This window comes from Lemur catta, chromosome 7 (assembly GCF_020740605.2).
Source record: "Lemur catta isolate mLemCat1 chromosome 7, mLemCat1.pri, whole genome shotgun sequence".
NCBI lineage: Eukaryota > Metazoa > Chordata > Mammalia > Primates > Lemuridae > Lemur > Lemur catta.
The window spans coordinates 107455940-107482929 of NC_059134.1; the positions used below are offsets into that span (position 1 = coordinate 107455940).

At 57.9% G+C, this 26990-nt stretch overlaps 1 protein-coding gene across 1 annotated transcript in view; it reads left to right on the plus strand.

Moving 5' to 3' along the window:
• The window catches only part of AP2A2 (adaptor related protein complex 2 subunit alpha 2), a 69690-nt gene that overhangs the window by 18825 nt on the left and 23875 nt on the right, over window positions 1–26990 (plus strand). Inside the window, exons 2-6 of the mRNA XM_045558557.1 lie at window positions 9014–9082; window positions 19043–19185; window positions 19810–20003; window positions 22027–22156; window positions 25495–25596. Of these exons, the coding sequence (XP_045414513.1) occupies window positions 9014–9082; window positions 19043–19185; window positions 19810–20003; window positions 22027–22156; window positions 25495–25596 (638 nt within the window). The remainder of the gene's footprint in view (window positions 1–9013; window positions 9083–19042; window positions 19186–19809; window positions 20004–22026; window positions 22157–25494; window positions 25597–26990) is intronic.

Sequence of the window (26990 nt, forward strand, 5' to 3'; positions counted from 1 at the left end):
CCTGCCTCATCCTCCCAAAGTGCTGGGATTACTGGTGTGAGCCAGCCCTGTTACTGTCGACCTGTCTTGTGGCTCTCTGGAAAAGCCCCACGTACCGAGCTTGTCATCGTTTGATTGTACCCAGAGCCAGCTCAGTGGGAAAAGCCCTGTCCTTAGGGCATTTGTGGAGAACAACCAGTGGCAGTTGCTTAATATGACAGCTGCTTGAGTCTGTGATACCAGCTGGGGCAGTCAGGAGTCTGGCCAGAGCTCAAAAGGAAGTTGTGAAGGATGAGATGCCATTAGAGGGCTCTGGAAAGCTCTGGCAGATTTCCCGGGGATCTGGAGGGCTGTACACGTGCACTACTGTACGTGCGTAAGAATGGCTTGAGCGGGCCCCATTTCTCACCTCCGGCCCACCTGGAGACCCTGTGCCCATCAGAAGCGAAGGCCAAGGCAGAGTTGTGACGGCCTGAGTGCTGAAGCTGCCTTCAGTACTCTCTTGGCAAAGTCTGAGAGAATTATGGGTTCACGGTGTTTAAGGAAATCCCGGACCAGTCGTTAGTTGACCACTCAGCTAATTGAGCAAAGACTTTTGTGGCTGAATCCTACAGGGAGTACGGAATTTACAGAACTAGTCCAGGAAAGTCACGGAACAACCACCAGCAGCAGCAGCATCCTTGGGGAGGGACAGGCTGATTTCCAGAGTGGCCGTGTCATATGATCTGAAATATCCAGGCTCCAACAGGCAGTCGGGACACACAAACATGAAAATGTGCTCCGTACACAGGGAAGGGTTCAGACTTCTGGCTTACTAGACCAGGCCTTTAAATTGGCTGTTACAAATACGCTCCAAGAACTAAAGGAAACCGTATCTAAACAATTAAAGGAAAGCATGAGAATGATGTCTCGTCAAATAGAGAATACTAAAAGAGGTAGAAATTATAAAAAGGATCCAAATGGAAATTGTAGAGTTGAAAAATACAATAACTGAAATGAAACATTCACTAGACAGGCTCACAGCATATTTGAACTGGCAGAAGAAAGAATCAGTGAGAATAATTGACCTCAGTTAAAAGTATCCAGGCTGAGGAACAGAAAGAAGAAGAATGAAGAAAAGTGAACAGACCCGAGAGACCTGTGTGAGTCCGTCAAGGATACAGATACGTGTATAACTGGCATTCTGTAAGCAGAGGAGGGAAAGAGGCAGCAAGAATATTTGAAGACATAAACTTCCCAGATCTGGTGACAAACATCAGTCTACACATCCAAGCTCGGTGACCTCCAAGTAGGATCAAATTCAAGATCGACACCCAGACCATCGAGGTCAGACTGTCAGAGGGCAGGGACAGAGGGAGCATCTTCAGAGCACCCGGAGGAAAACGACTCATCCAGAACCACAGGGGCCTGAAAGCGGTGGCCTGACGCACACGGTGCTGAAAGACTGTCAGTTGAGAATTCTGTGTCCAGCACACTGTCCTTCAAAATGGAGAAATTAAGACGCTGCCAGATAAACAGAAACGGAGGGAATTTGTTGCTGTGGCAGACCTGCTTGCTGTCTAAGGCAGTGCTCGGGCCGGGTGAGGGGACTCCAGGTGGGGGGTGCAGGAGGAGGGGAGAGCAGTGGTGGGGACAGTCACACAGGTCAGTATGGGGACTCCAGGTGGGGGTGCAGGAGGAGGGGAGAGCAGTGGTGGGGACAGTCACACAGGTCAGTAGGGGGGACTCCAGGTGGGGGTGCAGGACGAGGGGAGAGCAGTGGTGGGGACAGTCACACAGGTCAGTATGGGGACTCCAGGTGGGGGTGCAGGAGGAGGGGAGAGCAGTGGTGGGGACAGTCACACAGGTCAGTAGGGGGACTCCAGGTGGGGGTGCAGGAGGAGGGGAGAGCAGTGGTGGGGACAGTCACACAGGTCAGTACGGGGGACTCCAGGTGGGGGGTGCAGGAGGAGGGGAGAGCAGTGGTGGGGACAGTCGCACAGGTCAGTATGGGGACTCCAGGTGGGGGTGCAGGAGGAGGGGAGAGCAGTGGTGGGGACAGTCACACAGGTCAGTATGGGGACTCCAGGTGGGGGGTGCAGGAGGAGGGGAGAGCAGTGGTGGGGACAGTCACACAGGTCAGTACGGGGGACTCCAGGTGGGGGGTGCAGGAGGAGGGGAGAGCAGTGGTGGGGACAGTCACACAAGTCAGTACGGGGGACTCCAGGTGGGGGTGCAGGAGGAGGGGAGAGCAGTGGTGGGGACAGTCACACAGGTCAGTAGGGGGGACTCCAGGTGGCGGTGCTGGAGGAGGGGAGAGCAGTGGTGGGGACAGTCACACAGGTCAGTACGGGGGACTCCAGGTGGGGGTGCAGGAGGAGGGGAGAGCAGTGGTGGGGACAGTCAACACAGGTCAGTACGGGGGACTCCAGGTGGGGGTGCAGGAGGAGGGGAGAGCAGTGGTGGGGACAGTCACACAGGTCAGTAGGGGGACTCCAGGTGGGGGGTGCAGGAGGAGGGGAGAGCAGTGGTGGGGACAGTCACACAGGTCAGTACGGGGGACTCCAGGTGGGGGTGCAGGAGGAGGGGAGAGCAGTGGTGGGGACAGTCACACAAGTCAGTACGGGGGACTCCAGGTGGGGGTGCAGGAGGAGGGGAGAGCAGTGGTGGGGACAGTCACACAGGTCAGTAGGGGGGACTCCAGGTGGCGGTGCTGGAGGAGGGGAGAGCAGTGGTGGGGACAGTCACACAGGTCAGTACGGGGGACTCCAGGTGGGGGTGCAGGAGGAGGGGAGAGCAGTGGTGGGGACAGTCAACACAGGTCAGTACGGGGGACTCCAGGTGGGGGTGCAGGAGGAGGGGAGAGCAGTGGTGGGGACAGTCACACAGGTCAGTAGGGGGACTCCAGGTGGGGGGTGCAGGAGGAGGGGAGAGCAGTGGTGGGGACAGTCACACAGGTCAGTACGGGGGACTCCAGGTGGGGGTGCAGGAGGAGGGGGAGAGCAGTGGTGGGGACAGTCACACAAGTCAGTAGGGGGACTCCAGGTGGGGGGTGCAGGAGGAGGGGAGAGCAGTGGTGGGGACAGTCACACAGGTCAGTAGGGGGACTCCAGGTGGGGGGTGCAGGAGGAGGGGAGAGCAGTGGTGGGGACAGTCACACAGGTCAGTACGGGGGACTCCAGGTGGGGGTGCAGGAGGAGGGGAGAGCAGTGGTGGGGACAGTCACACAGGTCAGTAGGGGGACTCCAGGTGGGGGGTGCAGGAGGAGGGGAGAGCAGTGGTGGGGACAGTCACACAGGTCAGTAGGGGGACTCCAGGTGGGGGGTGCAGGAGGAGGGGAGAGCAGTGGTGGGGACAGTCACACAGGTCAGTACGGGGGACTCCAGGTGGGGGTGCAGGAGGAGGGGAGAGCAGTGGTGGGGACAGTCACACAGGTCAGTAGGGGGACACCAAGTGGGGGGTGCAGGAGGAGGGGAGAGCAGTGGTGGGGACAGTCACACAGGTCAGTACAGGGGACTCCAGGTGGGGGGTGCAGGAGGAGGGGGAGAGCAGTGGTGGGGACAGTCACACAGGTCAGTACGGGGGACTCCAGGTGGGGGGTGCAGGAGGAGGGGAGAGCAGTGGTGGGGACAGTCACACAGGTCAGTAGGGGGACTCCAGGTGGGGGGTGCAGGAGGAGGGGAGAGCAGTGGTGGGGACAGTCACACAGGTCAGTAGGGGGACTCCAGGTGGGGGGTGCAGGAGGAGGGGAGAGCAGTGGTGGGGACAGTCACCCAGGTCAGTAGGGGGGACTCCAGGTGGGGGTGCAGGAGGAGGGGAGAGCAGTGGTGGGGACAGTCACACAGGTCAGTACGGGAGGACTCATGGGACTTCATGGGGCCGTTACCTGTCTGTGCCCGTCACCAGTGCGGAGATGCCACAGTGATGATGCACCGTGGAAGACACCTCCCACCAGAGCACTTCTGGTAAATTTATTTTTTGTGGGGGCAGGGTTTCGCTCTGTTGCCCAGGCTAGCATCCAGTGGTGTCGTTGTCATAGCTCACTGCAGCCTCGAAGTCCTGGCCTCCGGCCATCCTCCTGTCAGCCTCCCCAGTAGCAGGGACTACAGGTGTGCACCACCACGCCTGCCTAATTTTTAAATTTTTTGTAGGGACGGGGTCTCACTATGTTGCCCAGTATTGCTTAATTCCTGGCCTTAAGCAATACTTCGTCGGTCTCCCAAAGTGCTGGGATTACAGGAGTGAGCCACTGCGTCTGGCCCATTTTTGGTAAATTTAGGACATAGTTGTCGATTTGAATATGTCAGCCTGCATGTAGGTCATCTGTCATCCATGCTGATGCCTCTGAAGCCTTACCTTGGACAGGTGTGTCTGCACCCGGTACAGCAGTTTGCTCCAGGGGAATTTCCTCTTTGGCGGGTCTAGGGCCACCACTCAGTGACGGCCTTGCTCCGCTGAATAAGAACAATTGAGGCTGGTATTCGTGGCATATGTGTCGGGCGCTGTGATGAGTGCCTGCACGTTCCGCTCCTCGTGCCCGCGGAGTTGGCGTTGGGTCTCCGTCATCAGACCAGGCTGGAGGTCACCACGGAGCCAGGAGTGTCGTCAGTTGCCACACGAGTCCCTGTCTCCCTCGGAGCTATGGCGCCATGTGCTCCGGGTGTGTGTCTGCCCTCTGGGGTCTGTGTGTGTGTGCCTGGTCTCGTGATGTCCCTTCAGGCCAGGGTCCCAGACGGGCAAGCCTGCTTCTCAGCGTGGGGCCCCTGGTCATCCCGTCCTGTCTCCTGCAGCTCGCCAGCCTTTGGGCCGTGCTGGCTGGCAGCAGACCGGGCGTGGGTAAAGCAGTGACTTCTAGAAGGCTGGCGGCCTTGCTGGTAGTTGAGGGGGGTGGAGGAGAAGGCTCCATGCAGAGGCGGTAAATGCCTGAGGACGAGGGGTGGGGTGAAGCTGGGCTTGTTTGGGGGCTCCGATTAATCTCTTGGAGCTCGCCCGTTAAGGGAGCGCCCAGACAGGCAGGGCCTTGTAGGCAGCCACAGCAGCAGTGTGGTGTCACCCTCCCGCACTCGGAGGAGACTTGGGTTCCATGCAGGGGAAGGTTCATGAAGGACCCGGCTGCGGACGGGGGAGGGTCCAGCCTCACCCTGGACATTTTTGGAGCCGGGAACCCACTGCCTCTCAAGGCAGCCTGCGCCTGGTTTTCCTTCTTACCGTAAAGTAAATCACACAAAACACGTTTTAATGATGGATGAGTTGTTACAAGGTGGACAGCCGGGTCACTGCCCAGGGAGCTCTTTCCTGAGCCCCGTCCTGCCCCGGTGACACCATTGCTGGGTTCCTCGCGCCCTTGGCAGGTTCCACCCAAGGGCATCTCCCGGACACTAGGGTGTGGTCTCGCCCGTTGCAGTCTGTGCTCGTTCCTTTTCCCCACACTGTAGGTCACGGAGGTCAGGTCTCGGCTGTCTGGCAGTGGGGTCCCGCGGCCAGTGCCTGGCGGAGCTTCGCCCTTTCGTGTGGGGCTCGTGGGAGCGTCTTCGTTTGGCTCCTAAGTCCGTTTGCTGTGGTCTTGGTGGCGTGTGGTCTCGGGCAGCTCCCCGGCTCCTGGTTAGACGTGTCCAGGCTCTTGGCTGCAGTTCCCTCAAAAGGAAATGCCACAGAAAGCCACAAACCCTCCTGTGACCGCATCTGTGCAAGAGAAGAGCAGCATATGGGCCAGCCCTGAGGCAGGAGAGCCTCCAGCAGACCAGGTGTGCACAGGGCTGCGCCCGACGTCTCTGCTCAGCGGGGCCTGGGGCCAGGCCGCTCCATCCCTGTCCTCCTTGCATCACACGCAGCCCTCCGTGGGCACCTGGGTCCCGGGGCTCTCCTGGCCTCAGGTCTGGCCCGTGTGCTGTTCTCTCCCCCTGCTCTCGGGCAGGCTCCGTACCATGGGCTTCTTCGTGGCTTTGCTTTTGAGGGAACCGCAGCTCGCGGGCGTTGCAGCGCGATGGGAGGCTGCTCTGGGCCTCCCAGCTCCTGCCTGCCCCGGTTTAAAAAAGTGTTTATATGTTTGTGTGTGTATGTCTCTGTGTATGTGTCATGTGTGTATGTGAGTGTATGTGTATGTGTGTGTGTGTTGTGTGTATATGTTGTAAATCAGCCAATTAAAAAAAAGTTCTGGATGAGAAGCTGTAGCTTTTTGTCTCGTCTTTGCTCCACAGCGGGAGTGTGGTTTAAGTCTTTGTTTCTCCCGGTGGTTACCTCTACAGCTCTAAACTGTGTGCACTTTTAGTTTTATTTTCTGTCTGAACAATCAGATAAAATCTGTGGATGCCGCTCAGGAAGGCTGATGTAGCTCATTTAGTGTCACCTCTCTCTCCGCCCAGGTGTTTTATTTTCTCTGCTCCAGGGCTGACCGGTACCGACCCGCATGTTCCTGGGCTCGGTGGGCAGACGAGTGCGCACCACATGCCGGAGAACGGGCACAGGGACCCCTGGACGGCTGGTCAGCTCAGACCCGTGCCCCATGCGGGGAGCATGCGTGTGCCATGCACACACCTGGTGCTGCACACACGGCCTCCTGTGCAGAGCGTCGTCCTCGCCCCGGCCAGGCCGTGTGTGGCAGACGTTGTTTTTGTGGCACTGTCGGCCAGGTCCCGAAACCCTGCTTTTTAGCAGAGATACTATTTCCTAAGAAGAATTTCAGAAAAAAATGTTTGCTCTTAACCTGTTTCCCGGGGGCCTCGGGCTGCCAGTGCCACCCAGCGGGCACGTAGGCCCTGAGCCAGCTGCCCTGCTTCCTGGCGGAGCCTTCGCTGGCCCGCGTCACGCGGGGCGCTGCCCAGGGTTATGCTGCGGACGGCTTCCGGGCACACTCGCAGGCTGGGCAGAGAGCGACTGGTGCGGCAGCTTGGCTACGTCTGTGTGTCCCGAGGGCGGCAGCTGCTGTTTCAGCACCTGGACAGAGCGTGGAGAGGGGCCTCTGCACCGGCCTTTGGTTTCCTGCCCTGATCACCTGTTCCATCCGGAGTTTTCTAGGGTAGGGTTGCCTCAGAGGAGTGCTCCTTTAATTCAGTAAAAATTAAGCCCTATTTATTAGCAGATGCGTGGTGCAAGGTAAGTGCTGTTCTGGGAGTGTTCTAGGGGAGGCAGTTGTCTCGCTGGGGAAGGCGAGGTCAGCTTTGGACGTGGCGATGGTCCAGCAAGGCCCGTGAGGCCCCGTGGGCAGGGTGAGCTCGTGTCCTCGGCATCTGCAGCTGCCAGCCTGGCAGGGCTTGTGTGCCATGGTCCGGTGCGGGCAGGTTGCTGCAGAGGCCTTTGACCCCACTCCTTAAACTAAGATCCGCGTGAGAGGCTGCCTTCAGTAGCCAGCTTTATCGGTACAGACCTGTTTTACACACACCTCACCTCATCCTGTGTGATGAACAATTGTATTTTTTCAGTACTTAAAGACGGGTAGCCCCAGTACAGTCACCTGTGCTTTCCAGGCCTCAGTTTCCCCACTTAGGCCGGGGAGTTAAACTGCATGTGGCCTCCTCCCCTGTCCCACGCCTGACTGTCCCACACATGCCCATGTTTGTTGAATGAAGGCCACTTGGGCAATAAACTAGCATGTGTCGAATGTTTGCATCGTTCTAGTGCACCTTCTCTGTGTTGTACACTGGAGAATTCCCAGACGTCGTCGGTGTGAGGCAGAGACAGACTCCAGCTGTTGCTCCTCAGACCGCAGTTGCTGCGGGGACTTCTGTAGCTCCACACCGCGGGGCCTTCTCCCCACCAGCGAGCAGCGGCAGTTCTGCGGTGTGCACCGGTGCGCCGGCTGGGTGTCCTCGAACCCAACCCTGACGCTGTGCACCTGGCGATTGCTCACATCCCGTAGGCCGGGGCCTCGGTCCGCAAGACAGCCCCCGTCCAGCGGCAGCTGCGAGCTCCAGGTCACTGTACCTGTGCTTCTGACCGACCGGCTATGAACAGAGGAGCCCCCACCCTCCTTCAGTGGCATTGATTTGCTTGGGCAGCTCAGAGAAGTCAGGGAAACTGTGTGCCAGTTGACCATGAAGGATGTCACCAAGGATGTGGATGAAGAGATGCCTACGGGGAAGGGGTGTGGAGCCTCTGTCCCTCCTGGGGTGCTCAGCTCTGAACCCGTCCTCTCGGGCCCGTTGTGGGGACTTCCCTGGACAGGGTGGTAGACAACTGCAGAAACGTGACCGGACAAGAGGGTGGAGCCGGTGCTGACAGCCCGGGTGGGGGCCCCGCGAGGCCTGTCTGTCCAGATTCTTCTAGTCCTCCCTACGCAGCATTCCTTCCCCTGGGGCTGTAGGGCCGGCCCCCTGCTGAAGTGGGGGTCTTGTGACCTGTGGTCAGAGGAGGCAGGGCGGAGAATTTCTTTATGGCCAAGACAGAAAGGGGGAGATTAGAGCACAGTTTTGGTTCCGTGGCCTGCCCTGGGGAGAAGTGACAGTGGCTGTGGAAATGACGAGTCAGGAGCCGTGGACCAGTGCATGCATATAAATCAGAACTGGGCATTATAAAAGTGGACTTACCAGATTTTGTAGGGCCGGTGAATTCCATAAGAAAAGAAAATTGGAAGTCTACAGTGGTTAAAACTGTGTGCTTTTATTCTCTTTGGCTGTGAAAGTCAGTTTTGGGAGTGAACCACTATTGGTGGATAACGAGTTACTGTGGAAACCGTTCCGTGGGTGTTTCCAGCACCTTCCAGTTCCAGAACTGTGGCTAAAATGTAGAATTAAAAAGCCTCCCCTGGTAGAACGTCAGTGGACTGGTTCCGACCCTCCGTCCTGACCTGGGTTCTCCCCGCTGGCTGCGCCGAGTGCGGTTTGCGGCACGTCAGGGCCCTGGTTCCGCCGCGGCCTCTCCCGGCCGACTCTGGTTGGAGGCGGATTTCTCTCCTCCTTTCGCTGGTGCTTCTCCTGTCTGGAGACGTGGGCTGAACCGGGGGCTCCGGGCCCACTCCACAAAGAGGCGCAGCTGCCCCTGGCTGCGCATGGGGTCTGGGCAGGGACGGGCGGCCTTGGAAAGCAGCTGAGTAAGGTGCCTTTGTGTCCTCCTTCCCCAGGCAAAAGTAAAGAAGCAGAAATAAAGAGGATAAACAAGGAACTGGCGAATATTAGATCAAAATTTAAAGGTAAGTGTGTTTAACCTTTTCCATGAAATATTGTGTTGTAAATTTTATATAGTAAGGACCTAGACTTTTAATGCTGTCTTTTCTCACCCCTAAACCGAAGTTAAGTTCTCGGTTTGCACAACGACTGTCGTGCTCTGTCAGAAGTAAAAGCTGTTTAACATGGAGCCCGGCTGCTCTCGAGCTGTTCGAGTGGCGCGTGTTGGGGCCGCCCCTCCCGGGCATCCGGCTTTTCTTGAGCTGGGATGTCACCGTCTAGCGTCCAGCGAGTGCCGCTCAGCACCGTGCGGACTGGGCAGGGCCTGATGCGCGGGAGGCCCAAGGCATGAACGTTCAATGCAAGACATGCTCTGCGTGAGGCTGCTGCTACTTCCGAGGTATTGCAGAGTCATCTAAGCACTCCCGTGTGGAAGCGTGTTTTGCTGTGTCGATGAGTAACTTAGCATGTGACGCTGGACACAGACCTGCACTCGGTTTGTGGTGTGACCTTCCCCGAACGTCCTCGTTTTGGAGAATTGCGTGGCAGAGGTTCACTTTTCAGTGCCCAGGACATTTGTGAATGCCCCGCTAGCCCACTAAGCCTCGGTTTTTCAGTTAGTTTGACATGTTTGAGACCTGGCCCAGCTCTCTGAGCACACTGTAGCCACAGACTGGCTGAAACCGCCCAGAAACAGGAGAGGAGAGGGCTGGGACTGAACCCTGGGGACCTGGAGGGACAGGCAGAAGACAGCCCTGGGGGCTCCCTAGAATTTCTTGGGGAGGGTGCTTGGTGGGGGCTTGAGAATGGACATCTTTTATTTTCAGTTGATGCAAAAACTGGTAGAACTTGAATTGTCACTAGTTAGTGTATCCCACAGCCCCGTGCTCACTCCGGGGTCACAGAGAGGAGGAGGACACTGTCGTCACAGACCTCAGATGATTCATACAGTTAACTTTTCAAATACGACGTCCAGGACGTGAGGGCGACTTGGCTGCGACCCTGTCACCCCACTGAGGGTCAGGGTGGATTCAGCTGAGCTGGCGCCAGGTGGGCGTCCCCATCCTCCCCCACGGCCGCAGGTGTGTCCCTGCTGAAGTCGCATGCTCGGTCGGAGAGGACGACCTTCCCCAATGGAGGAGCACCGTTCTTCCCTCCAGGGTGTGTGAGTAGCTGCACCCCCGACAGAGCCTCCAGACCAGCTCTCAGGGTCAGGTACAACATCCGCTTTGTTAAAGCGCACGCGGCCTTCTTGATCCTTGAGTGCAGCCTTTTGACTGAATCCAAATTTTACAGAACAAATAATTTTAACAAAGGGATTTGTTCTGTGAGGTTTGGTTTTGGCCGGCTGTACTTGGGGACCCAGAGGGCCACATGTGGCCCCGAGGCCGCAGGTTCCCAGCCCTGGATGGTCAGAGATAATCGGGGACGCAGAAGTAAGACGCCATGAGCCAGAGCCAGCCGTGGCAACAGGAGCAGGGTTGCAGAGGCCTGTGGTGCAGACCCAGGTTCCGTGAAGAACTCGGCTTAGCGTGTTCAAAGAAATTAATTTGAGAACCTCAGCAGGAAACTTGGGAGGTATAAAAAGTGATATAGCAGATTTTGAATAAGGCCGGATGGAAATTCTAGAACTGAAACACGCAGTAACCAAAATGAAGAACTCATGGATGGCCGTAATGACAAGCGTAGCTGAAGAGAGACTTAGTGTTCTGGAAGAGAGGTCGGGAAACACCATCTTGGATGCAGCGTGGCGCAGGAAAAGACGGAGAGCAGAGGGCGGGTAGCTGTGACGGGTAAGAAGGTCTGAAAGGTTGACTGGTGCCCCAGCAGGAAGGGGGCATGTGACAAAGGCTCTGCTGGGAGAGGACTTGTGAGAACTCATGGAGCAAGCTGGGTGCAGCTGCAGGCCCAGCTGCTCGGGAGGCTGAGGCAGCAGGGCCACTGGAGCCCAGGAGTTCCAGTTCCCACTTGGGCACCAGAGCAAGACCCCGTCTCTTAAAAAAAGAAATTCATGGAATGCAGAGTAAATACAGATTCAACAAACAGATTCAGGAGCGGGCATGTGGGCTGACAGCTCAGTCCCTGGCAGGAAACCCCACTCCTCGGTACGGAGACAGGAGCAACCAAGCACAAAGTCTATACCCAGCAAAAATATCTTTTAAGAATGAAGCTAAAAAAGACCTTTTTAAGACAAAAATGGAGAGGATTTTCCACCACGAGGCCTGTGCTGCAGGAAACTGCAAAGGAAAAGTCGCAGATGAAAGTGTGGAGACGCAGGGGACAGGAAGGAGAGGGGGCCTGCGGGTGGGTCCACAGGTCACAGTGCGCAGCGGTGCTGTCCTGCGGGGCTCGGAACGTACCTGCAAATGAAATGCCTGACAGCAAACGAGAGATGGTAGAACTTGAGCAGGCACGTGGACTCAGAGCGTTGACTCTGTAGTTTAAAAATCTGCCATCAAGAAAGCTGTGGGTCCAGTGGTGTCACTGATTTTTCATCCTTTAAGATGGTGGCCCCGGCCTTTCTGGCAGCAGGGTCTGGTTTCACGGAAGACAATTTTTCCACGGGGGTGGGGGTGGGGGCTCACGCGGTGACGCAAGTGATGAAGCTTTGCCCACCCGCTGCTCGCGTTCTGCTGTGCTGCCCCACCCCCGTTCCTAAGTTCCACGGAAGACAAGTTTTCCATGGATGGGGGGGGCGGTGACGGAGCTCTGTGGCCGGGTCCCTAACAGGCTGCGCACTGGTACCCATCTGCGGCTGGGGGTTGGGGACCGCAGCTTTAAGGGATGATGTCAGGCTTTGCCACGTGGCGTGTCCTGCTGTGTTGGGCGGAGGTGTTTGTGTGCCTGTCCTAAAGCTAAGCGTCAAGGGGCATCACCCGCTGTGGTCTCTACCTCCGTCATGAGCAGAACGTGGGTCATGGGGCCCAGGAGCGAGGCACGGGGCAGCCCGGCCAGGCCGGCTGGGTGTCGGCAGTAGCCCCGCCGACCTGCAGACTCGCCAGCAAGGAGTGGCGCAGGGCTTGTTTTGGGGTGGCCTGGGGCCGCCACCCCACATGCTGGCTGGAGTATCTTAATCTTGAAACCCGCAGGCAATGACTGCTGTGTTACCACGTGTGCGGAGACATGATTCTGATTATCTGTCATCTTCAGGAGCTGGCCAGACAGACAGCACACGCTAATGTGCTGAGTAACCACGGGTGTGTACTGGGTTCTTGGCACTAGGGGAGCAAAGACAAATAGAAACACTCGCAGCCCCTGCCGTAAAGAACTCGTGTTAGTGTAGAGGCAGAACCACTTAGGAAGTGACTTCTGGCCGAGGCGCGAGAGCCCACACAGGCCGGGCAGCCTGTCTGTGGAGCTGCCTGGCCGGCTTCCCAGTTCCCTCCTTGCCACTCTTCTTTCATCTTGTGCTCCTTGTTTCCCCTGGAGTAATTGGACAGTAATGTTTTAAAAATCAGCTTTATGATGTGTAATTTATTCACAATAAAATTCATCCATTTTAAGTATGCAGTTTAAATTTTGACAAATGCTGGTTAGACAAGTGACCACCACCACAATCACAACAGAGACTGTTTCCCTTGTGCCCTTTGCACCTAGCCCCTAACCCCTGGCCCCTGCCCCAGCCCCCGGCCCCTGCCCTCAGCCCAGCCATTGCCCCCAGCCCGGCTGCCCCGGGCAGCCACTGATCTGCTCTCTACCCCTCTAGTGTTGCTATTTCTAGAAGTTTCACATGAAAGGAGTCCTGAAGGGGTCAGAATTTCTTCAGCTCAGTGCGTTGGAGGTTCAGGCGTGTCTTGCTTATCAGTTGAGGGGTGTTGGCTCCGTGCTGGAGCTGCGGCTGTGTGTGCACAGTGGGGCGCCTCCTCACCAGCGTGGGGACGTTGGAGCTGTTTCCAGCTCTTGGCTGCCGGGGACGTCTGGGCACAGATCTTTGTGTGGACACTTGCACTCTGCCCGGGTAGACAGCTAGCGAGGAGCGGGACGGCCAGGGCTGTGGAGAGTGTGTAACTGACTTTCTGAGGAACCAACAAGCTGGTTTCCAGAGTGGCTGTGCCGTGTTGCACCCCCAGCGATGCGCAAGCGTCCCCCTCCCCCACATCCTGCCCGCGCTGGCACGGTCCATCTTGGGTTGTTTTTTTTAAGATTGAAAAATTGCTATTTATTTGACAAAAAATTTTTGAATTTAATAAAGAAATGGTAATAACTGGTACATACATTAGTTCAAAAATACCTTCACTAAGCACCAAATACTGGAATAGTTCCCAGTCTTTTCACCGAGAACTCCTTTGAAAGAATGCCTGTAACCCAATCAGTTTATTTAGGTTTTTAATCAGGAAACCTAAAGCTGCCAATCAGAGCTTCTAGTTACCATGAGTTGACCAGTTTAACAGCCTTGAGGTCATATAATGTGAGCTTCTAAAAGCTTTCTTTGGCTGGGCACTGTGGTCCCAGCTCCTGGGAGGCCGAGGCAGGAGGATCACTTGAGCCCAGGAGATGGAGGCTGCAGTGAGCCGTGGTGACGCGACACCAGTCTCGCTCTCGTGCTGGGCTGGAATGCAGTGACCGTGAGGGGGTGTCAGCGTGTGTGAGCGGGGCCTTCAGGGCTGGAGAAAGTGAAGGGACCCCAGACACTGAGCCACGGCAGTGCTGCCTGTTCAGAAGACAGTGAGGGCTTTGTTTTGGGTACAGGAGGATCGTTATAAGAGACTGTATGAAATTCGGGAACCTCACCCAACTAGAGCCAGAAACACCAGTGCTCTTTGTGGGAAGTTAAGGAGCCAAGCATCACCCCACAGCCCCCTCTGCACCCCGGAACCCCCCGTCCCCTGGAATCACATCCATTAGGAACCATCATCCTTCATGGGAAATGTCTCCCCTCCCCAAATGTAAACAAAAGTGACAAAAGCAAAGACTGAGGCTGAGAGGGCAGCTGGGCAGGCATCCACGCCTCACGCATCTGCTGAGCTTGCTGTCTGCCCCGCCACGCACACCGCCCCTTACCGCGGGACAGCGAGAATCAGCGTGTCACTGTGCCCACCACGTCCCCTGCCTGTCAGAAACAGTTAAGTAGACACAACATAAAACTGAGGACTTACCCCAGACAGGACACCAGCGCTAGCCTGGACCTGTGCAGCATTCCTGCTCTGACCCAGGACCGTCCGTCCGCTTCCCGCCCACTCGCAGAACACCCTCGTTCCGGGAGCCACTGGAGACACCGCAAACGTCGTTGCTGGACTCCGCTTCCCAGGTGGTTCCACGTGGACACGGCAGATTTACCTGTTGTGCACTGCTGTGGCGGGGCGTCGCCAGGAAGGCCCCGCAAGCAAGATCCTCACCCCCGTTCTCGGGCCTTTTAGCGTTTCTCCCTCGGGTCTCACAGCCGGGCCCACACGGGAAACTCCCAGCTCATACGGAAGTTAAAAGAGCAAAAAGAACATAAAAAGAGAATGTGATAGGTATCATCACACTAACAGTCTAACTTTGCTAAAGCCATAAAAATGTACTTGGTTTATCCAAGCTACAGGCATTTTATAAAGCATTCAAGAAATTAGCGTACAAAAATAGTGGAAGAATGTTAGGGGCGAGCATAGAATAAAACGAACTTACTGTCTGGCAAAGGGTCCTCCAGATGCCGCGTCACGAGAGCCGTGTGGTGAGACGGTCAGGCCGCCTCCTGCCCAGCCCACCCTCCCTCAGGGGTGGCATCTACGGTGCGGGGTCGGTGGCTGGCACTGTGCCGGGCAGGCGAGGAGCCCTGCGGGTGTCGCGGGCTGTTTGTGCCGCAGGCGATGTCCCCGCACCCTGCCACCAGGGCCTCAGCCTCGTCACATGCTTCAGGGCCCGAGCGTCCTTCCGCGGGAACTTGTTCCTTAGCTCCAAGACAGCCTCCGCGATAGCTTGCTCTGGTTTCTGCACAGATAATTGTGGTCGTTTTTGTAGGAAAGAACATTCTGTCTGTCTTGCAGTATCTAGAAGTTTCTGGATACGCTGGTCAACACCAGTTCTAATGTCGTCCTGATGGGTGCCGTTGACGTAGTCCTGACTCACCAGAGAAGCAAAGCAGGTACCAGAGGACTGTCAGAAGGTCCCGGCCGGAAGAAGCGAAGCCTGGCCCGCGCGTCCCCGTGGGCGCTGGAGGCCCCGGTGGCCGCCCAGCAAACACCGTCCGGCGGAGCTGCCCTGTCCGGAACGGCCTCATCTTTGCAATGCAGCCACTCCAGTAGGTGTGTGGCGTGTGCTGCCACCTCTTCCTGGTGACCAGACAAGACAGAACATTTTAACAGCTAAGCCCGGTGAGGTGCCGTAGCCAGCCAGGGAAGTGGCCTGGCCCGCAGCCCCCGGGGGGACGGTCACACTCGTGGCGCCGCTGCCCTGACGCTGCCGAGCGGGGCGTGTGCGGGTGGGAGGGTGTCGCTGGCCAGGCGTGCTGTGAGCGTGAGAAGCAGGACGTGTCCTCGTCCTCCCTGGGACGTCGTAACACGCGGGGAGAGAGGGCAGAAGGGGGTCACGACCCAACTGTCCTCTGGGAGAATTTGGCCACCGGCGCTCTGACCCCTTCCCCAGTAAGCGGCGTCTGCGGTCATGCAGGCCGGAGTGACGCCTGCCACCTCAGTTGTAAGAGAGGCTCTGCCAGGGCTTACTCAGATCTCCTATGGGGGGACCCCTCACCCCACCCTCTCGTGGACTCCCACCCTGTGGGAGAGGCCTGCGTATCCCTGCCACGTGGGCAGCACTGTCTGTGTGACGGGCTCCCGCCCGAAGGCACACCTGTCCCGTGGCCCGCACACCCGGCAGGGCCGCTCCCTGGCAGACGGTCCGTGTGTGGCAGCCTGTCGCCCATGGGGGCCGTGGGCAAGGCATGCAGGTGCGCTGGCTGCGTCCCCCGGCCCCGCACAGCAGCTGCCTTGTGCCGAGGTGGCCTAGCCACCGTCCACAGGGCCAGGACGGGGCAGCCCAGAGCATGAATGGGGGGTTATTAGGTAAAAAGGGTGGGGAGCATGAGACCAACATGACTTCTCTTTTATATTTAGTTGTTAAGGATGAGAATATAAAATATTTAAAACTTTGTCTTCAGAGCTTAAAACTTGAAGTGGTTTTACAATTGTGAGAAGGATGAGATTTGAAAATTAATTTGCTTTAGTTTACTTTTGAATATCGTGTGTTTCTTTAGCTTTATACAAACAGAAGACTAGAACCGAGTGTTTAAATGAGCAAGACTTTGGCCCTTTTGAAAATCCATGAGGCTGGAGTGTTGTTCTTGTGTGTGAGATATTTAGGAACAAGACGAGCATATAAACGTGCTCACTGGCGCTCCACGCTGGGGGCTTGTTGGTTGATCACTGGGGCTGTGTGTGCCAGGAACCGGGCCACCGCTAGGTTAGGAGGTTGATGTTTTCATTCTATTTAAAGATGCTGGGGCTGGGCATGTTGGCTCACACCTGTAATCCCAGCATTTTGGGAGGCTGAGGTCGGAGGATCGCTTAAGCCCAGGAGTTTGAGACCAGCCTGGGCAACACAGCAAGACCCTGTCTCTACAGAAAATGAAAACAAAAAATAATAATGAGATATTTAGGAATAATTTTATTAGTGTACTTTAAATTTTTTTTTTTTTTTTTTTTTTTTAAGAGACAGGGTCTTCTGTTGCCCAGGCTGGAGTACAATGGCACAATCATAGCTCACTGCAGCCTCCAACTCCTGGGCTCCAGTGGTCCTCCTGCCTGAGCCTCCCAAAGTGCTGGGACTGCAGGTGTGAGCCAGGGGCCTGCGTCTGGCGCTCTGTTTGCTGGCTGAGGCCCTGTGGTAGTGCGAGGTGTGGCTTGACGTGCGTTTCCCTGACGATGAGTGACGTCGGGTCCCTTTTCCATGTGACACTGGCCACTTGCGTGTCTTTGTTGGAGAAACGTTTATGGAAGCCCTTTGCCCATTTTTGAATTCGGTTTTTGCTGTTGAGTTTTAGGAGTTCTGTATTTATTCTGGATACTAACCACTTATCAGATATATGATTTGCACATTTTTCCCTGTCCTGTGGGTTGTCTTTTCGCTGTTGATGGTGTCCTTTGTTGCGTAACAGTTTTAAATTTTAAGTCCAGTTTATTTTTTCTTTGCTGCCTGCGCTTTTGGTGGCATGTCCAAGAAACCACCGAAGGCACCTTATTTTGTGTCTGTGTCTACTCAGACCTCGCTTGAGAACCAGCGGTGGGTTAGTTAACTTCATGTTCCTCGGATTCTAAGTAGAGAAGCCAATGAATACAAAAAGCTTTGTGTTTTTTTTGCCTCTTTTTAAAAATTCTGTTCCACGCACTGTATACAAAAAATGTTAAAAGGACGGTTTATATAGGCAAGAAACATATGAAGTCAGTCTTGTTAAAGCAGCCAGTGTGAGCCTTAAACTGTGTTAACATGTAAGGTGCAGACAGAAATTGATTAAAAACATGTTTCAGGCCTTCAGAAGGTGCTGCCAGTCATGGCGGCTGACGGCCACGCTCCAGAGCATTCTGCCCGAGGCCTGTGACTCCGCAGGGCCACCGTGGGTGTGAGGACGCCGTGCTTAGGTGCCCAGCGCGGGCAGTGGACCCACTGCGGTTTATACCGTGAGTGCCGGTCAGACCCTGGCCCTGGCTAGGGTGGCCTGCCGGGGACCGTCTTTGTCTCTGGAGCCTTTGCGTGAGCCTGTGGCCACCCTGCCGCAGGGCTGTGAGGCCTGAGTCCTGGACATGCTGAGCCGCCCCCAGGCCTTTGTGCCGACCCCAGACCACATGCACTCAGGTATTGCCTTTGCTCTGGGACATGTTCTCTTTTAGGAAGGTTGGCTGACAGGGTGGAAGCCCCAGCTTTATTTTCTGTTAAATCGCGTGGAGCATTGCCCGTGTTCTCTTCCCAGGCCCTGTCCATTTAGGCCACACGCACCCCTCATGTGGTGGCAGCAGTGTCTCGGTGAGACCCAGCCCGTCCCCAGGCCGCCTTTCGTCCTGGCATGCTGGCGCACACCTGTGATCCCAGCGCTTTGGGAGCCCGAGGTGGGAGGATCACCTGAGGCCAGGAGTTTGAGACCAGCCTGGGCAACACAGTGAGACCCTGTCTCTACAAAAAAAATAGAAAAATGAGCCAGGTGTGGTGGAGCACACCTGTAGTCCCAGCTACTGCGGGGGCTGAGGTGGGAGGATCACTCAAGCCCAGGAGTTGGAGGGTGTGTGAGCTATGATCGTGCCGCTGAACTCCAGCCTGGGAGACCCTGTCGTTTTAACAAAAAAACCAAAACCTCTTTTCCCGTCTTCACCGATAGTCTGCCTGTCCTTCTTGAGTGAAAAAAGAACTTTTGATATTTAAAACGGCAATGCTGAATGGTCCTTTTTTTTAAAACAGTACTTTGAGTTGCTGTTTTACGAGTGATCCTTTTATTTAGTGGAATCTTACTCTGCTGGTTACATATTTTAAATCTACCTTGCCGTGATCGCTGGGGAGGTGTCCGCACGTGCTGTGATCAGGTAAAGGAAAGAAGTCCTTTCCGGGCATGTGTGAGATCTCATTTTCACGACTAGGTGATTTGTCCTAAACCATTGTGAAATGGAAGGTAATTTAGAGCATGTTCATCTGCCTAAATTAATAAACTTACTTAAAAGATTGAGGTGGTGGTTTGGGGCACGGCTTGCAAATTCCGTTGCTGCGGGTCCTTTGGGGGGTTGTGGCCAGAGCAAGGCCTGAGGGGGGCCGAGCGATCCGAGCCTCCCCACGGCTGTTCTGGAAGGGCCGAACTCTCGCTGCCGGGTATTCTGGGTGCTGTTTTTAAAAGGGAAGCCAAAAATGTGGGTTCTGACGTGCACCATCAGTTTAGGAACGTCACTCACGCCCAGCACAGCATCCACCTGCCCCGCGGCCGCAGCCTCTGCTGAAGGTTCCTTCACACGCTCCGGTTTTCTGCTGCTGAGTTCTCAGTTCCCCTCGCCTCACCCACCTGAAATAAAACCTTTTCCCCGCCTTTTCTTTAGGTGACAAGGCTCTTGATGGCTATAGCAAAAAGAAATATGTCTGCAAGCTGCTCTTCATCTTCCTCCTTGGTCACGACATTGACTTTGGACACATGGAGGCTGTGAACCTGCTGAGCTCAAACAGATACACGGAGAAGCAGATCGTGAGTATCTCGGAGGCATGTGGGATGCCGGCGTGAGCCCGCGGTGTCGGACACGTGCTGGCCTAGACGCTGCCTCTCCTGCCACGTCTGGCACAAGCCCTGTGGGTCTGGTGCTGCTGGCGACGTGTGTCAGCCCCAAGTTGGCGCCGGGGCAGACACCTGGGGCTGGTGGCGGGGGTGACATGGGGACCCGGCAGACTCAGGAGGGGCAGCAGTCGGCAGGGCTCTGGAGGTCAGTGCCGTTCAAACCAGCCTTTCAGCGAAGTTTTTCCTCCCCACCCCGAGTGAGGGCAGTGTGACGTCCAGGACACTCAGCCGCGGGGCTTGCAGACGAGGGAGCGGGACTCAGGGGAGGCCCGAGGGGTCTGGTTCCCGCTGGTGTCTGGCTAGTGGCACCCTGGGCAGGTTCTCCCCATGGGAAAGCTGTCCCCCGGCAGGATCGGGGCCCCCGTCCTGCAGTGCTGCAGCGGAACTTGCTCTGCTCGAGGTGAAGACGGCCCTCCGCACCCCACGCCTCTCCGCAGTGCGTGGGGCGGGGGTGCCCGAGGCTCAGCGTCTGGCGGCGTTCTGTGCCAGGTTTCTAGGCCACGGCCACGCTCAGGTTGTCTTGTCTCTGGGACGCAGGGCTACCTCTTCATCTCTGTGCTGGTGAACTCCAACAGCGAGCTGATCCGCCTGATCAACAACGCCATCAAGAACGACCTGGCCAGCCGCAACCCCACCTTCATGGGCCTGGCCCTGCACTGCATCGCCAACGTGGGCAGCCGGGAGATGGCCGAGGCCTTTGCCGGGGAGGTCCCCAAAATCCTCGTAGCTGGGTATGTATCCGGCCTTTCGTGTTAGGGACATGGAACGTGTGCCCCTTAATCTGTGCAGTGTTGTGCTCTCTCCCCGCCGTCCCTAGTGGAGCCACGATGCAGCCTGAGGCTGCACCAAGAGGTACAAGTTTAGGTTTTAGGTGAAGTCCAGTCGGACTTGTCCTCCCCAGCACCGCGGAGATTGAAAAAGAGGTCAAGGAAGAAAGCCCAGCGCCGCCCAGACCCTGCCAACCGCAACCAAGCCGAGAAAGGGCTCCAGCCTCACTGGGTGCTGAGGGAACGGCGCTCTGCATCTTGCTCTGTCACAAAAGCGTCACCAAGGAAGAGGCCAAACAGCTGACTCCAAAGAATTCCTGGCTGCCTGACCCCCCATTTGGAGGGGGGCCGGGTGGGGCTGAGCCGCCAGCTCTGGAAGAGTTTAGAGCACCCTGGGCCGGCCCGGGGCCCCACCGCCTGCCCTCCGGGGACACTCGGCCGAGTCGGACAACAGCCCGTGTGCAGCCCACGTGGCCATGTCAGAAACGTGGCAGTGTGTGGTGGAGCCGCATGCAGTGCTCTGGCCCGGCCGAGCGGGGCTGGTGGCCCGTCCTGCTCCCCTTGTGTTCCTGCCTGCAAGTGTCTCCGTGGACATCGGTGGGGCGGTCGGCCGGCAGCCCTCCCTCGTGAGTCGACAGTGGTGGCTGCGAGTGTGGAACCAGACTGGCCACTCTGAGCCAGAGCGTGTGTTGAAGGACCACCAGGTGTCGCATGGTCCCGGGAGCCCCAGGAGTCGTCCGGCGATGACGACCCAGCCGTGCCCTGCACAGACCCTCTACGTGGCCTCGACCACCCAGCAGCGTGGACGCCCGGTTCCTGCCGTGGGCTGATCTGAGGATGGGGGCGACTGGCAGACGGACACCCTCTTCCCCAGGGGTGTTTGCGTCCAAAAGACGGTTCCACTCAAAGTAATTTTTCTTTGCAGTAGTGTAGGGGAGGTTGAGGGGATTCCCAGATTGGTTTGGCCTCACTGAGGAATGAGGAGACTAAAAGCCGAGGGGTAAATGGAAAGAGGCCCCCAAACCCTCCTTCCTTCCCGTGGAGCAGCTGTCCCGTGACTGTGAAGTGCGGGTTCTTCTCAGGTGTGTTCCGACGGCTGCTGAGAGTTTCTGGCCGGCTTGTCACCGTCCCGGCTGCCTCGCAGGCTCTGGCTGGGGCAGGGAGGGGAGGAAACACACGCGCGTCTGTGCCCCCCTCAGGCCTCCCCGCAGCCTCGGCTCCGCCCTGCCCTGGTGCTCGCGGGAGAGCAGGGAACCTCCGGCCCCTGGGTGCTGGACCCCTGGCCCAGAAGTTGTCCCTTTTGAGAGCGACCGGGCAGGGCTGCTACGCAGTGTGGTTGAGGGGCTGAGTGACACTTGGGAGGTGTCTGTGGCCGCTGGGGGTTCACGTAATGGGTTTTTCGCACGACTCCCTGTTTGTTACTCTTGGGAACGCGTCGGGCTTAGTGTGGCGCCCTCCATGCCGGGCTGCTCCCGGGCCTCCCACCTCTGCTAGCTCCGCGCGAGGGGAAGCGGGGTGGGGCAGGGAGGGGCCTGCCGGTCATGTCGGAGGCAAGAGAGGGAGCAGAGGGACGAGAAGTTCATGTACCGAGGCCCTGTGACGCCTCCCTGCTGTGGCTGTGGATTAGCACGTAAATTGTAAGAAAAACGCTGTAGTTCAAACAGTTAACGAGGCACGTTAGTGGCACGTGGCCAGCCTACGTAGCCAGTGTTGTGGGAGACATGTCACAGTTGCTGTCCTTGGCGGGGGCACTGCTGACGGCAAAGCCTTCTGCACAGGACCCTGCCGTGAGCTGCGGTGTTGCCCTTCAGAGCAGACCCTTGGCGGGATGAGGGGCAGGGATGCTGTCCCGGCTTCCTGACCGCCACGCCAGACCCCCCGGGCCCTGGACTCCGGATGGCTGTGCCACGTCTGTGCCGCTGTCCTGCACCTGGCTCGTCGGGGCCACGGGGCCCCCTGTCCTGAGCGAGGCCGTCCTGTGTTTCAGAGACACCATGGACAGTGTGAAGCAGAGCGCGGCCCTGTGCCTGCTGCGGCTGTACAGGACGTCCCCCGATCTCGTTCCCATGGGCGACTGGACGTCCCGGGTGGTTCACCTGCTCAACGACCAGCACCTGGTGAGTGTCCTTGAACTCGACTCCGCCCTCTCCCCCAAACAGCCCTTTTGAAACAGCCACTGTGACAGCGGCCTGGTGTGAGTTCACGGTGCCAGGGACAGACCTGCACAGGCGCTGTCTCTTGTAGCTGCACGTTGGGACGTCAGTGTGTCAGGCCTGCGGGCGCCTCTGCAGAGGGGAGCAGCCTCCCTCCCTGGGGTGGGTGAGGGAGATGCCCACTCCGGCTCGTCCCGTGACGAGGCGCTTGCCCAGCCCCGTGTGCTGGCCGGGTCAGGGCAGAGGCGTGGCACATGTGCGGACCGGGGCTCGGGTCTCCTGGGGACAGCATGACAGGCGAGCGGCTCCCACCCGTGTCCCTGTCTCTGCCTGGTTCAGGGCAGTGGTGGGGAGTCCACGGTCCCCACCCAGGCTCCAGCCTGCAGCCTCCGTGACTGCTGCACGGGCCGGGCCTGGCGGCCGACCCGGCTCAAAGATGAGGGATGGGAGGTGCAGGTGAGTCACTGCAGGGACCGCGTGGGGCATGGGGCGTAGTCGCTCCCCGTGCCTGGCAGGGGCAGATGTGGGGCCGAGTGGCTGCGTCCTGCCTGGTTCTGTCATGTCGGGGAGAGAATCAAGTGGCACAGACAGTACTTTCCTATGGAGTGGACAGGCGTGAGCGTGTTAGCCAGCCACTGCGTGTTTCCCAGAGGAGAAAGCCACCGCACAGAGGAAAGTGAAAGTGGACAGTCGTCACGTGTGGTTTCAGGGGAGGGTGTAGGTGGTGGTGTCAGGGGTTTGCTGTGAACCCCTGGCTGCCTGAGCTCCCCCATGTCCTTGCCCCTTACTGGAGACCTGCAGGTCGTGTGCAGGGTGAGGCACAGGGGCCCGAGGAGGAGGAGGAGCTGAGGATGTTCTTTCACCCGGGGGCTGTCCAGGCTCAGGCCCCTCCCAGTGAGGCCGGAAGGCGTCGCGCCACGCGGCCCTGGAAGGCAGTTGGCTTTTCCCGTCTTGCAGACGGGGGTATCGAGGCTCAGAAAGATCAAAGAGCTTCGCACAGACCCGGGCTCCAACCAGGAGTTCCCGGAGGGCTGTCGCAGACCCAGTGCCGTGGGGAGTGCAGGGGGAGCCGGCGGCCTGGTCGGCGAGGCCGTCATCCGCTGGGCTGCCGCAGGGTCAGAACTTCCCGCTTCCCTCAGTGCTTTCTGCGGACGGCACCTGGGAACGTCCTGTGGGATTCCGGCAGCTGCAGGGGAGCTGCCTTGGCCACGGGCTGCACCTTAGGGCCACAAGGCGCCCTGCGTGGACACGGTGATCCCGTGACCCCAGCTGCTTGGTTTGGTTTTGCATTTTCGTGTGCAGCTTTGTTTTTCCAGGTGCCTTGGTTGGCATGTTCTGGGTCGTAGGTGACAGAAACACAGGCTAAAGCCCTCTGGGGTGAGGGTGCCAGCGCCGGACCCAGGAAGGCCCCTCCGCTGCGGGCACTGCCTGCTCTCGAGTCTCAGGCTGCCGAGCTCCACGTGGCCGTGGCTTTGGAGAACTTCTGGCTTTGACGCTGGGGAAGGCCCGAGACTTGGCTTCTCTGGTCTCAAGGCAGGAACCCGGGAAGGGTGTCAGCGGCCCACGCGAGCCGCTCAGGGGGTGGGGCAGGGCCAGGTGGAGGAGGCCCGAAGTCCGGTGTGTCACGTGCGGGTGCTGGGCTGGTGGGCCGGGGGAGGGGGGGGGTGACGCGGCCTGAGCTCCACACGGTGCTGTGCTGGGCCGGGTGGTCCTGGGCCCTCCGTGCTGAGACAGGGCCGTGTGGCTCTGAGCAGGGGGTAAGGCCAGCCTCAGTGCCTGCAGGTCGGCTGTCAGCATGCTGCCCGGTCGACTCCACGGCGCGTCTTCCTGGCGGAGCAGACCTCTGTCCACGCGCTTGGGAGCCCAGGTTCCACGTGCCCTGCCGGAATCTACGTATTGTAAACATGTGGTTTCTTCAGAGTTCGTGGGACGTGGGAAGACTGTCAGCACTCACTGTGCCAGCTGGGAAACGTACAGGGTGACCAGCCAGACCCGTTTCTGCAGCGTGGCTTTCACAGCTGCACCGGGAAGCCCGGGAGGCAGCGCACGCGGCCCTCTGGGAGAGCACTGTGGCGCCTGGCTCATGCCTTGCCCACGCATACCGCGGAGGCCCTGCGCCCGCTCCCGGCAGGCCCAGTTAAATAAGTGGTTTGAGTAGACGATTCCTGAGCTAACTGCTCACAGCTTCAGAGTCAATAAGTGTTGCTCATTTTGTCTTTTTTTTTTCTTTTTGAGACAGTCTCGCTCTGTTGCCTGGGCTAGAGTGAGTGCCGTGGCATCAGCCTCGCTCACAGCAACCTCAAACTCCTGGGCTCAAGCGATCCTCCTGCCTCAGCCTCCTGAGTAGCTGGGACTACAGGCATGCGCCACCATGCCCAGCTAATTTTTTGTTTCCAGTTTTAGTTGCCTGGCTGATTTTTTCTATTTTTAGTACAGACAGGTCTCGCTCTTGCTCAAGCTGGTCTCGAACTCCTGACCTCAGGTGATCCTCCTGCCTCGGCCTCCCAGAGTGCTAGGATTACAGGCTTGAGCCACCGTGCCCAGCCTATGTTTTTGTTAATATTTGTGAGAGAACTTTTTAAAATTCATTTTTACCTGAATGAGGAAGCGAGGCCAAAGCTTCTTCACTTAACTCAGGTCTTCCAAGGGGCACGAGTGACTGTGAAGGACGAGTTTGCCCCGGGACCCCGCAGCCTCCCCCGAGCTTCGTGGAAGGGGACGGGGCCCTGGGGTCTGAATCTGTTCCCGCGAGGCCAGGCGGAGTGCTGGGGCAGGACAGGGACTGCAGTGCCCATGTCCCTCGTCCAGCCTGTGGTGGGCCAGGGCCGGGGTGGTGGGGACACGGCCGGGGCCTTTGCAAAAGAAGAACAGAGATTCCAGCAGCGTTTCCTTGGCTGCCGCTGGTGGAGAGTCGGCTGGGTCTGGGGTGTCACCACCAGTCGCCTCCCTTCACGGTCAGCTGGGGGGATTCAGGTCACAGGTGCAGGTGCGGAGGGGGCAGAGGCTGCGCAGGTGACTGGCCCTGAGGGGCAGCAGGGCAGGTGGAGGCTGCCCCCCGCCCCCGCCCTCGCCGTGGCAGGGCTCGGCCAAGCACGGCTTTTTCAGAGAGGCGCTGTCTTGGTTTTGAAAACAGCGTGGAGCCGTCGCGTGGGGTTGACGGCTGAGGGCCGCGGTGGCCTGTGGGGCTGCCAGTTTGTTGCTCTTAACGTTTTGTTTGGAAAACGAGTTTAAGATGAGCGGTCGGCTCCGAGTGCTGTACCTGGAATCCAAGTGTCTGCTGTACGCGTGTGTTCTCCCCTCAGGGCGTGGTAACTGCCGCCACCAGTCTGATCACCACTCTGGCACAGAAGAACCCGGAAGAGTTCAAAACGTCCGTCTCCCTGGCCGTCTCGAGGTTAAGCAGGGTAAGTGCCTGTGGGGGCAGGAGTCAGGGCGGTGTTTGGTCTTAGTAATTTAATTTGCATATTAGTTTGCTTTTGGAGTACTTGGCCCGGTTCGAAATCCAAGAATGAAAACTGCCTTGGTTAGTGCCTGGCTTTTCTTTCTACCTTTTTGGTCGTCGAGGACACTGTGGGCAGGACAGGGCGCAGGGCTGTTGCGTGGGCGCGTGCTCAGCCTGTGCACGTGGGCGGCCGCTGCCCGAGCCCTGTGCTCCCCGCTGGGGGGACCCCGGCCCTGACTCCGTGTGGTGCCCACTGCTGGCTCTCCTTCCCGGTTTTAGCACCTGAGCAGGCGTCCGAAACCCTGTCGTTGAGCTTTGCGTTTTGAATTCGTGTAAATGGATCCTTCAGCATCTATTCTTTTGTATCTGACTTGTTCTGCTCAACATTGTTTGTGAAGATCTCGTGTTTGTTTTATGTGTCTGTTGGTCAGTTATTTTTGATGCTGCGTAGACTTCAGCTGTGTGCGTATATACTTTATTCACTGTCCCGCTGATTGTTCAGCTCCCTGCCACTCGGAAGCGGTTGTGACTGATCTGGCAGTCACAGTGCAGCCGGGGGCGTCTCCTGGTGTCCACGCACGTGACGTGCTGGTGGGTGTCCACGTGGGCGTGGCCCAGCTGGGCCGTGGTGGCCGTTCGTCAGCCTGAGGAGCTTGCGCGTGTTCTCTGGGGTTTTAACCACTCTGGCTCTGTGGTGTTGGGATTTGTTTTCGGAGCTAGGGTCTCTCTGTCTCTGTTGCCCAGGCTGGAGAGCAGGGGCATCATCACAGCTCACTGCAGCCTCCAACTCCTGGGCTCCGGCCATCCTCCTGCCTCGGCCTCCCGAGTAGCTGGGACCGCAGGGGGCACCTTGCCTGGCCCACTCGAACCATTTCTAAGTTATAGTTCAGTGCTGTGCAGCCGTCCTCACCATCCGTCTGCGTTACTCTTTCAGTTTGTGAGACTAAAACTGTTCCCGTTCCACACCAGCTCCCACCCCTCCCCAGCCCCGGCAGACACCGTTCTACCTTCTGTCTCCGTGAGTTTGGCAGCACTCGGTGCCTTGCATGGGGTCGCACGGGGACGGCTTGTTCTCTCAGGTGATGTCCTCCAGCGTCACCCGTGTTGCTAGCGTGTTGCAGAATTTCCTTCCTTTCTGAGGCTGAAGAACTTTCCGCTGTGTGCGCACCAGGTTTTGCTCGCCCGCGTGTCTCTGGGTGCCCACCGGGTTGAGTCCGTGCTGCAGCCGCCGTGCACGGTGCTGCCGTGAACACGCGTGGGCGGCTGTTCTTGGCGGTGCGGAGTCTGTGCAGAAGTGGGATCGCCGGGCCAAGCGCTCGTCGCATTTGCAGTTTTTTGAGGAACCACCGTGGTTTC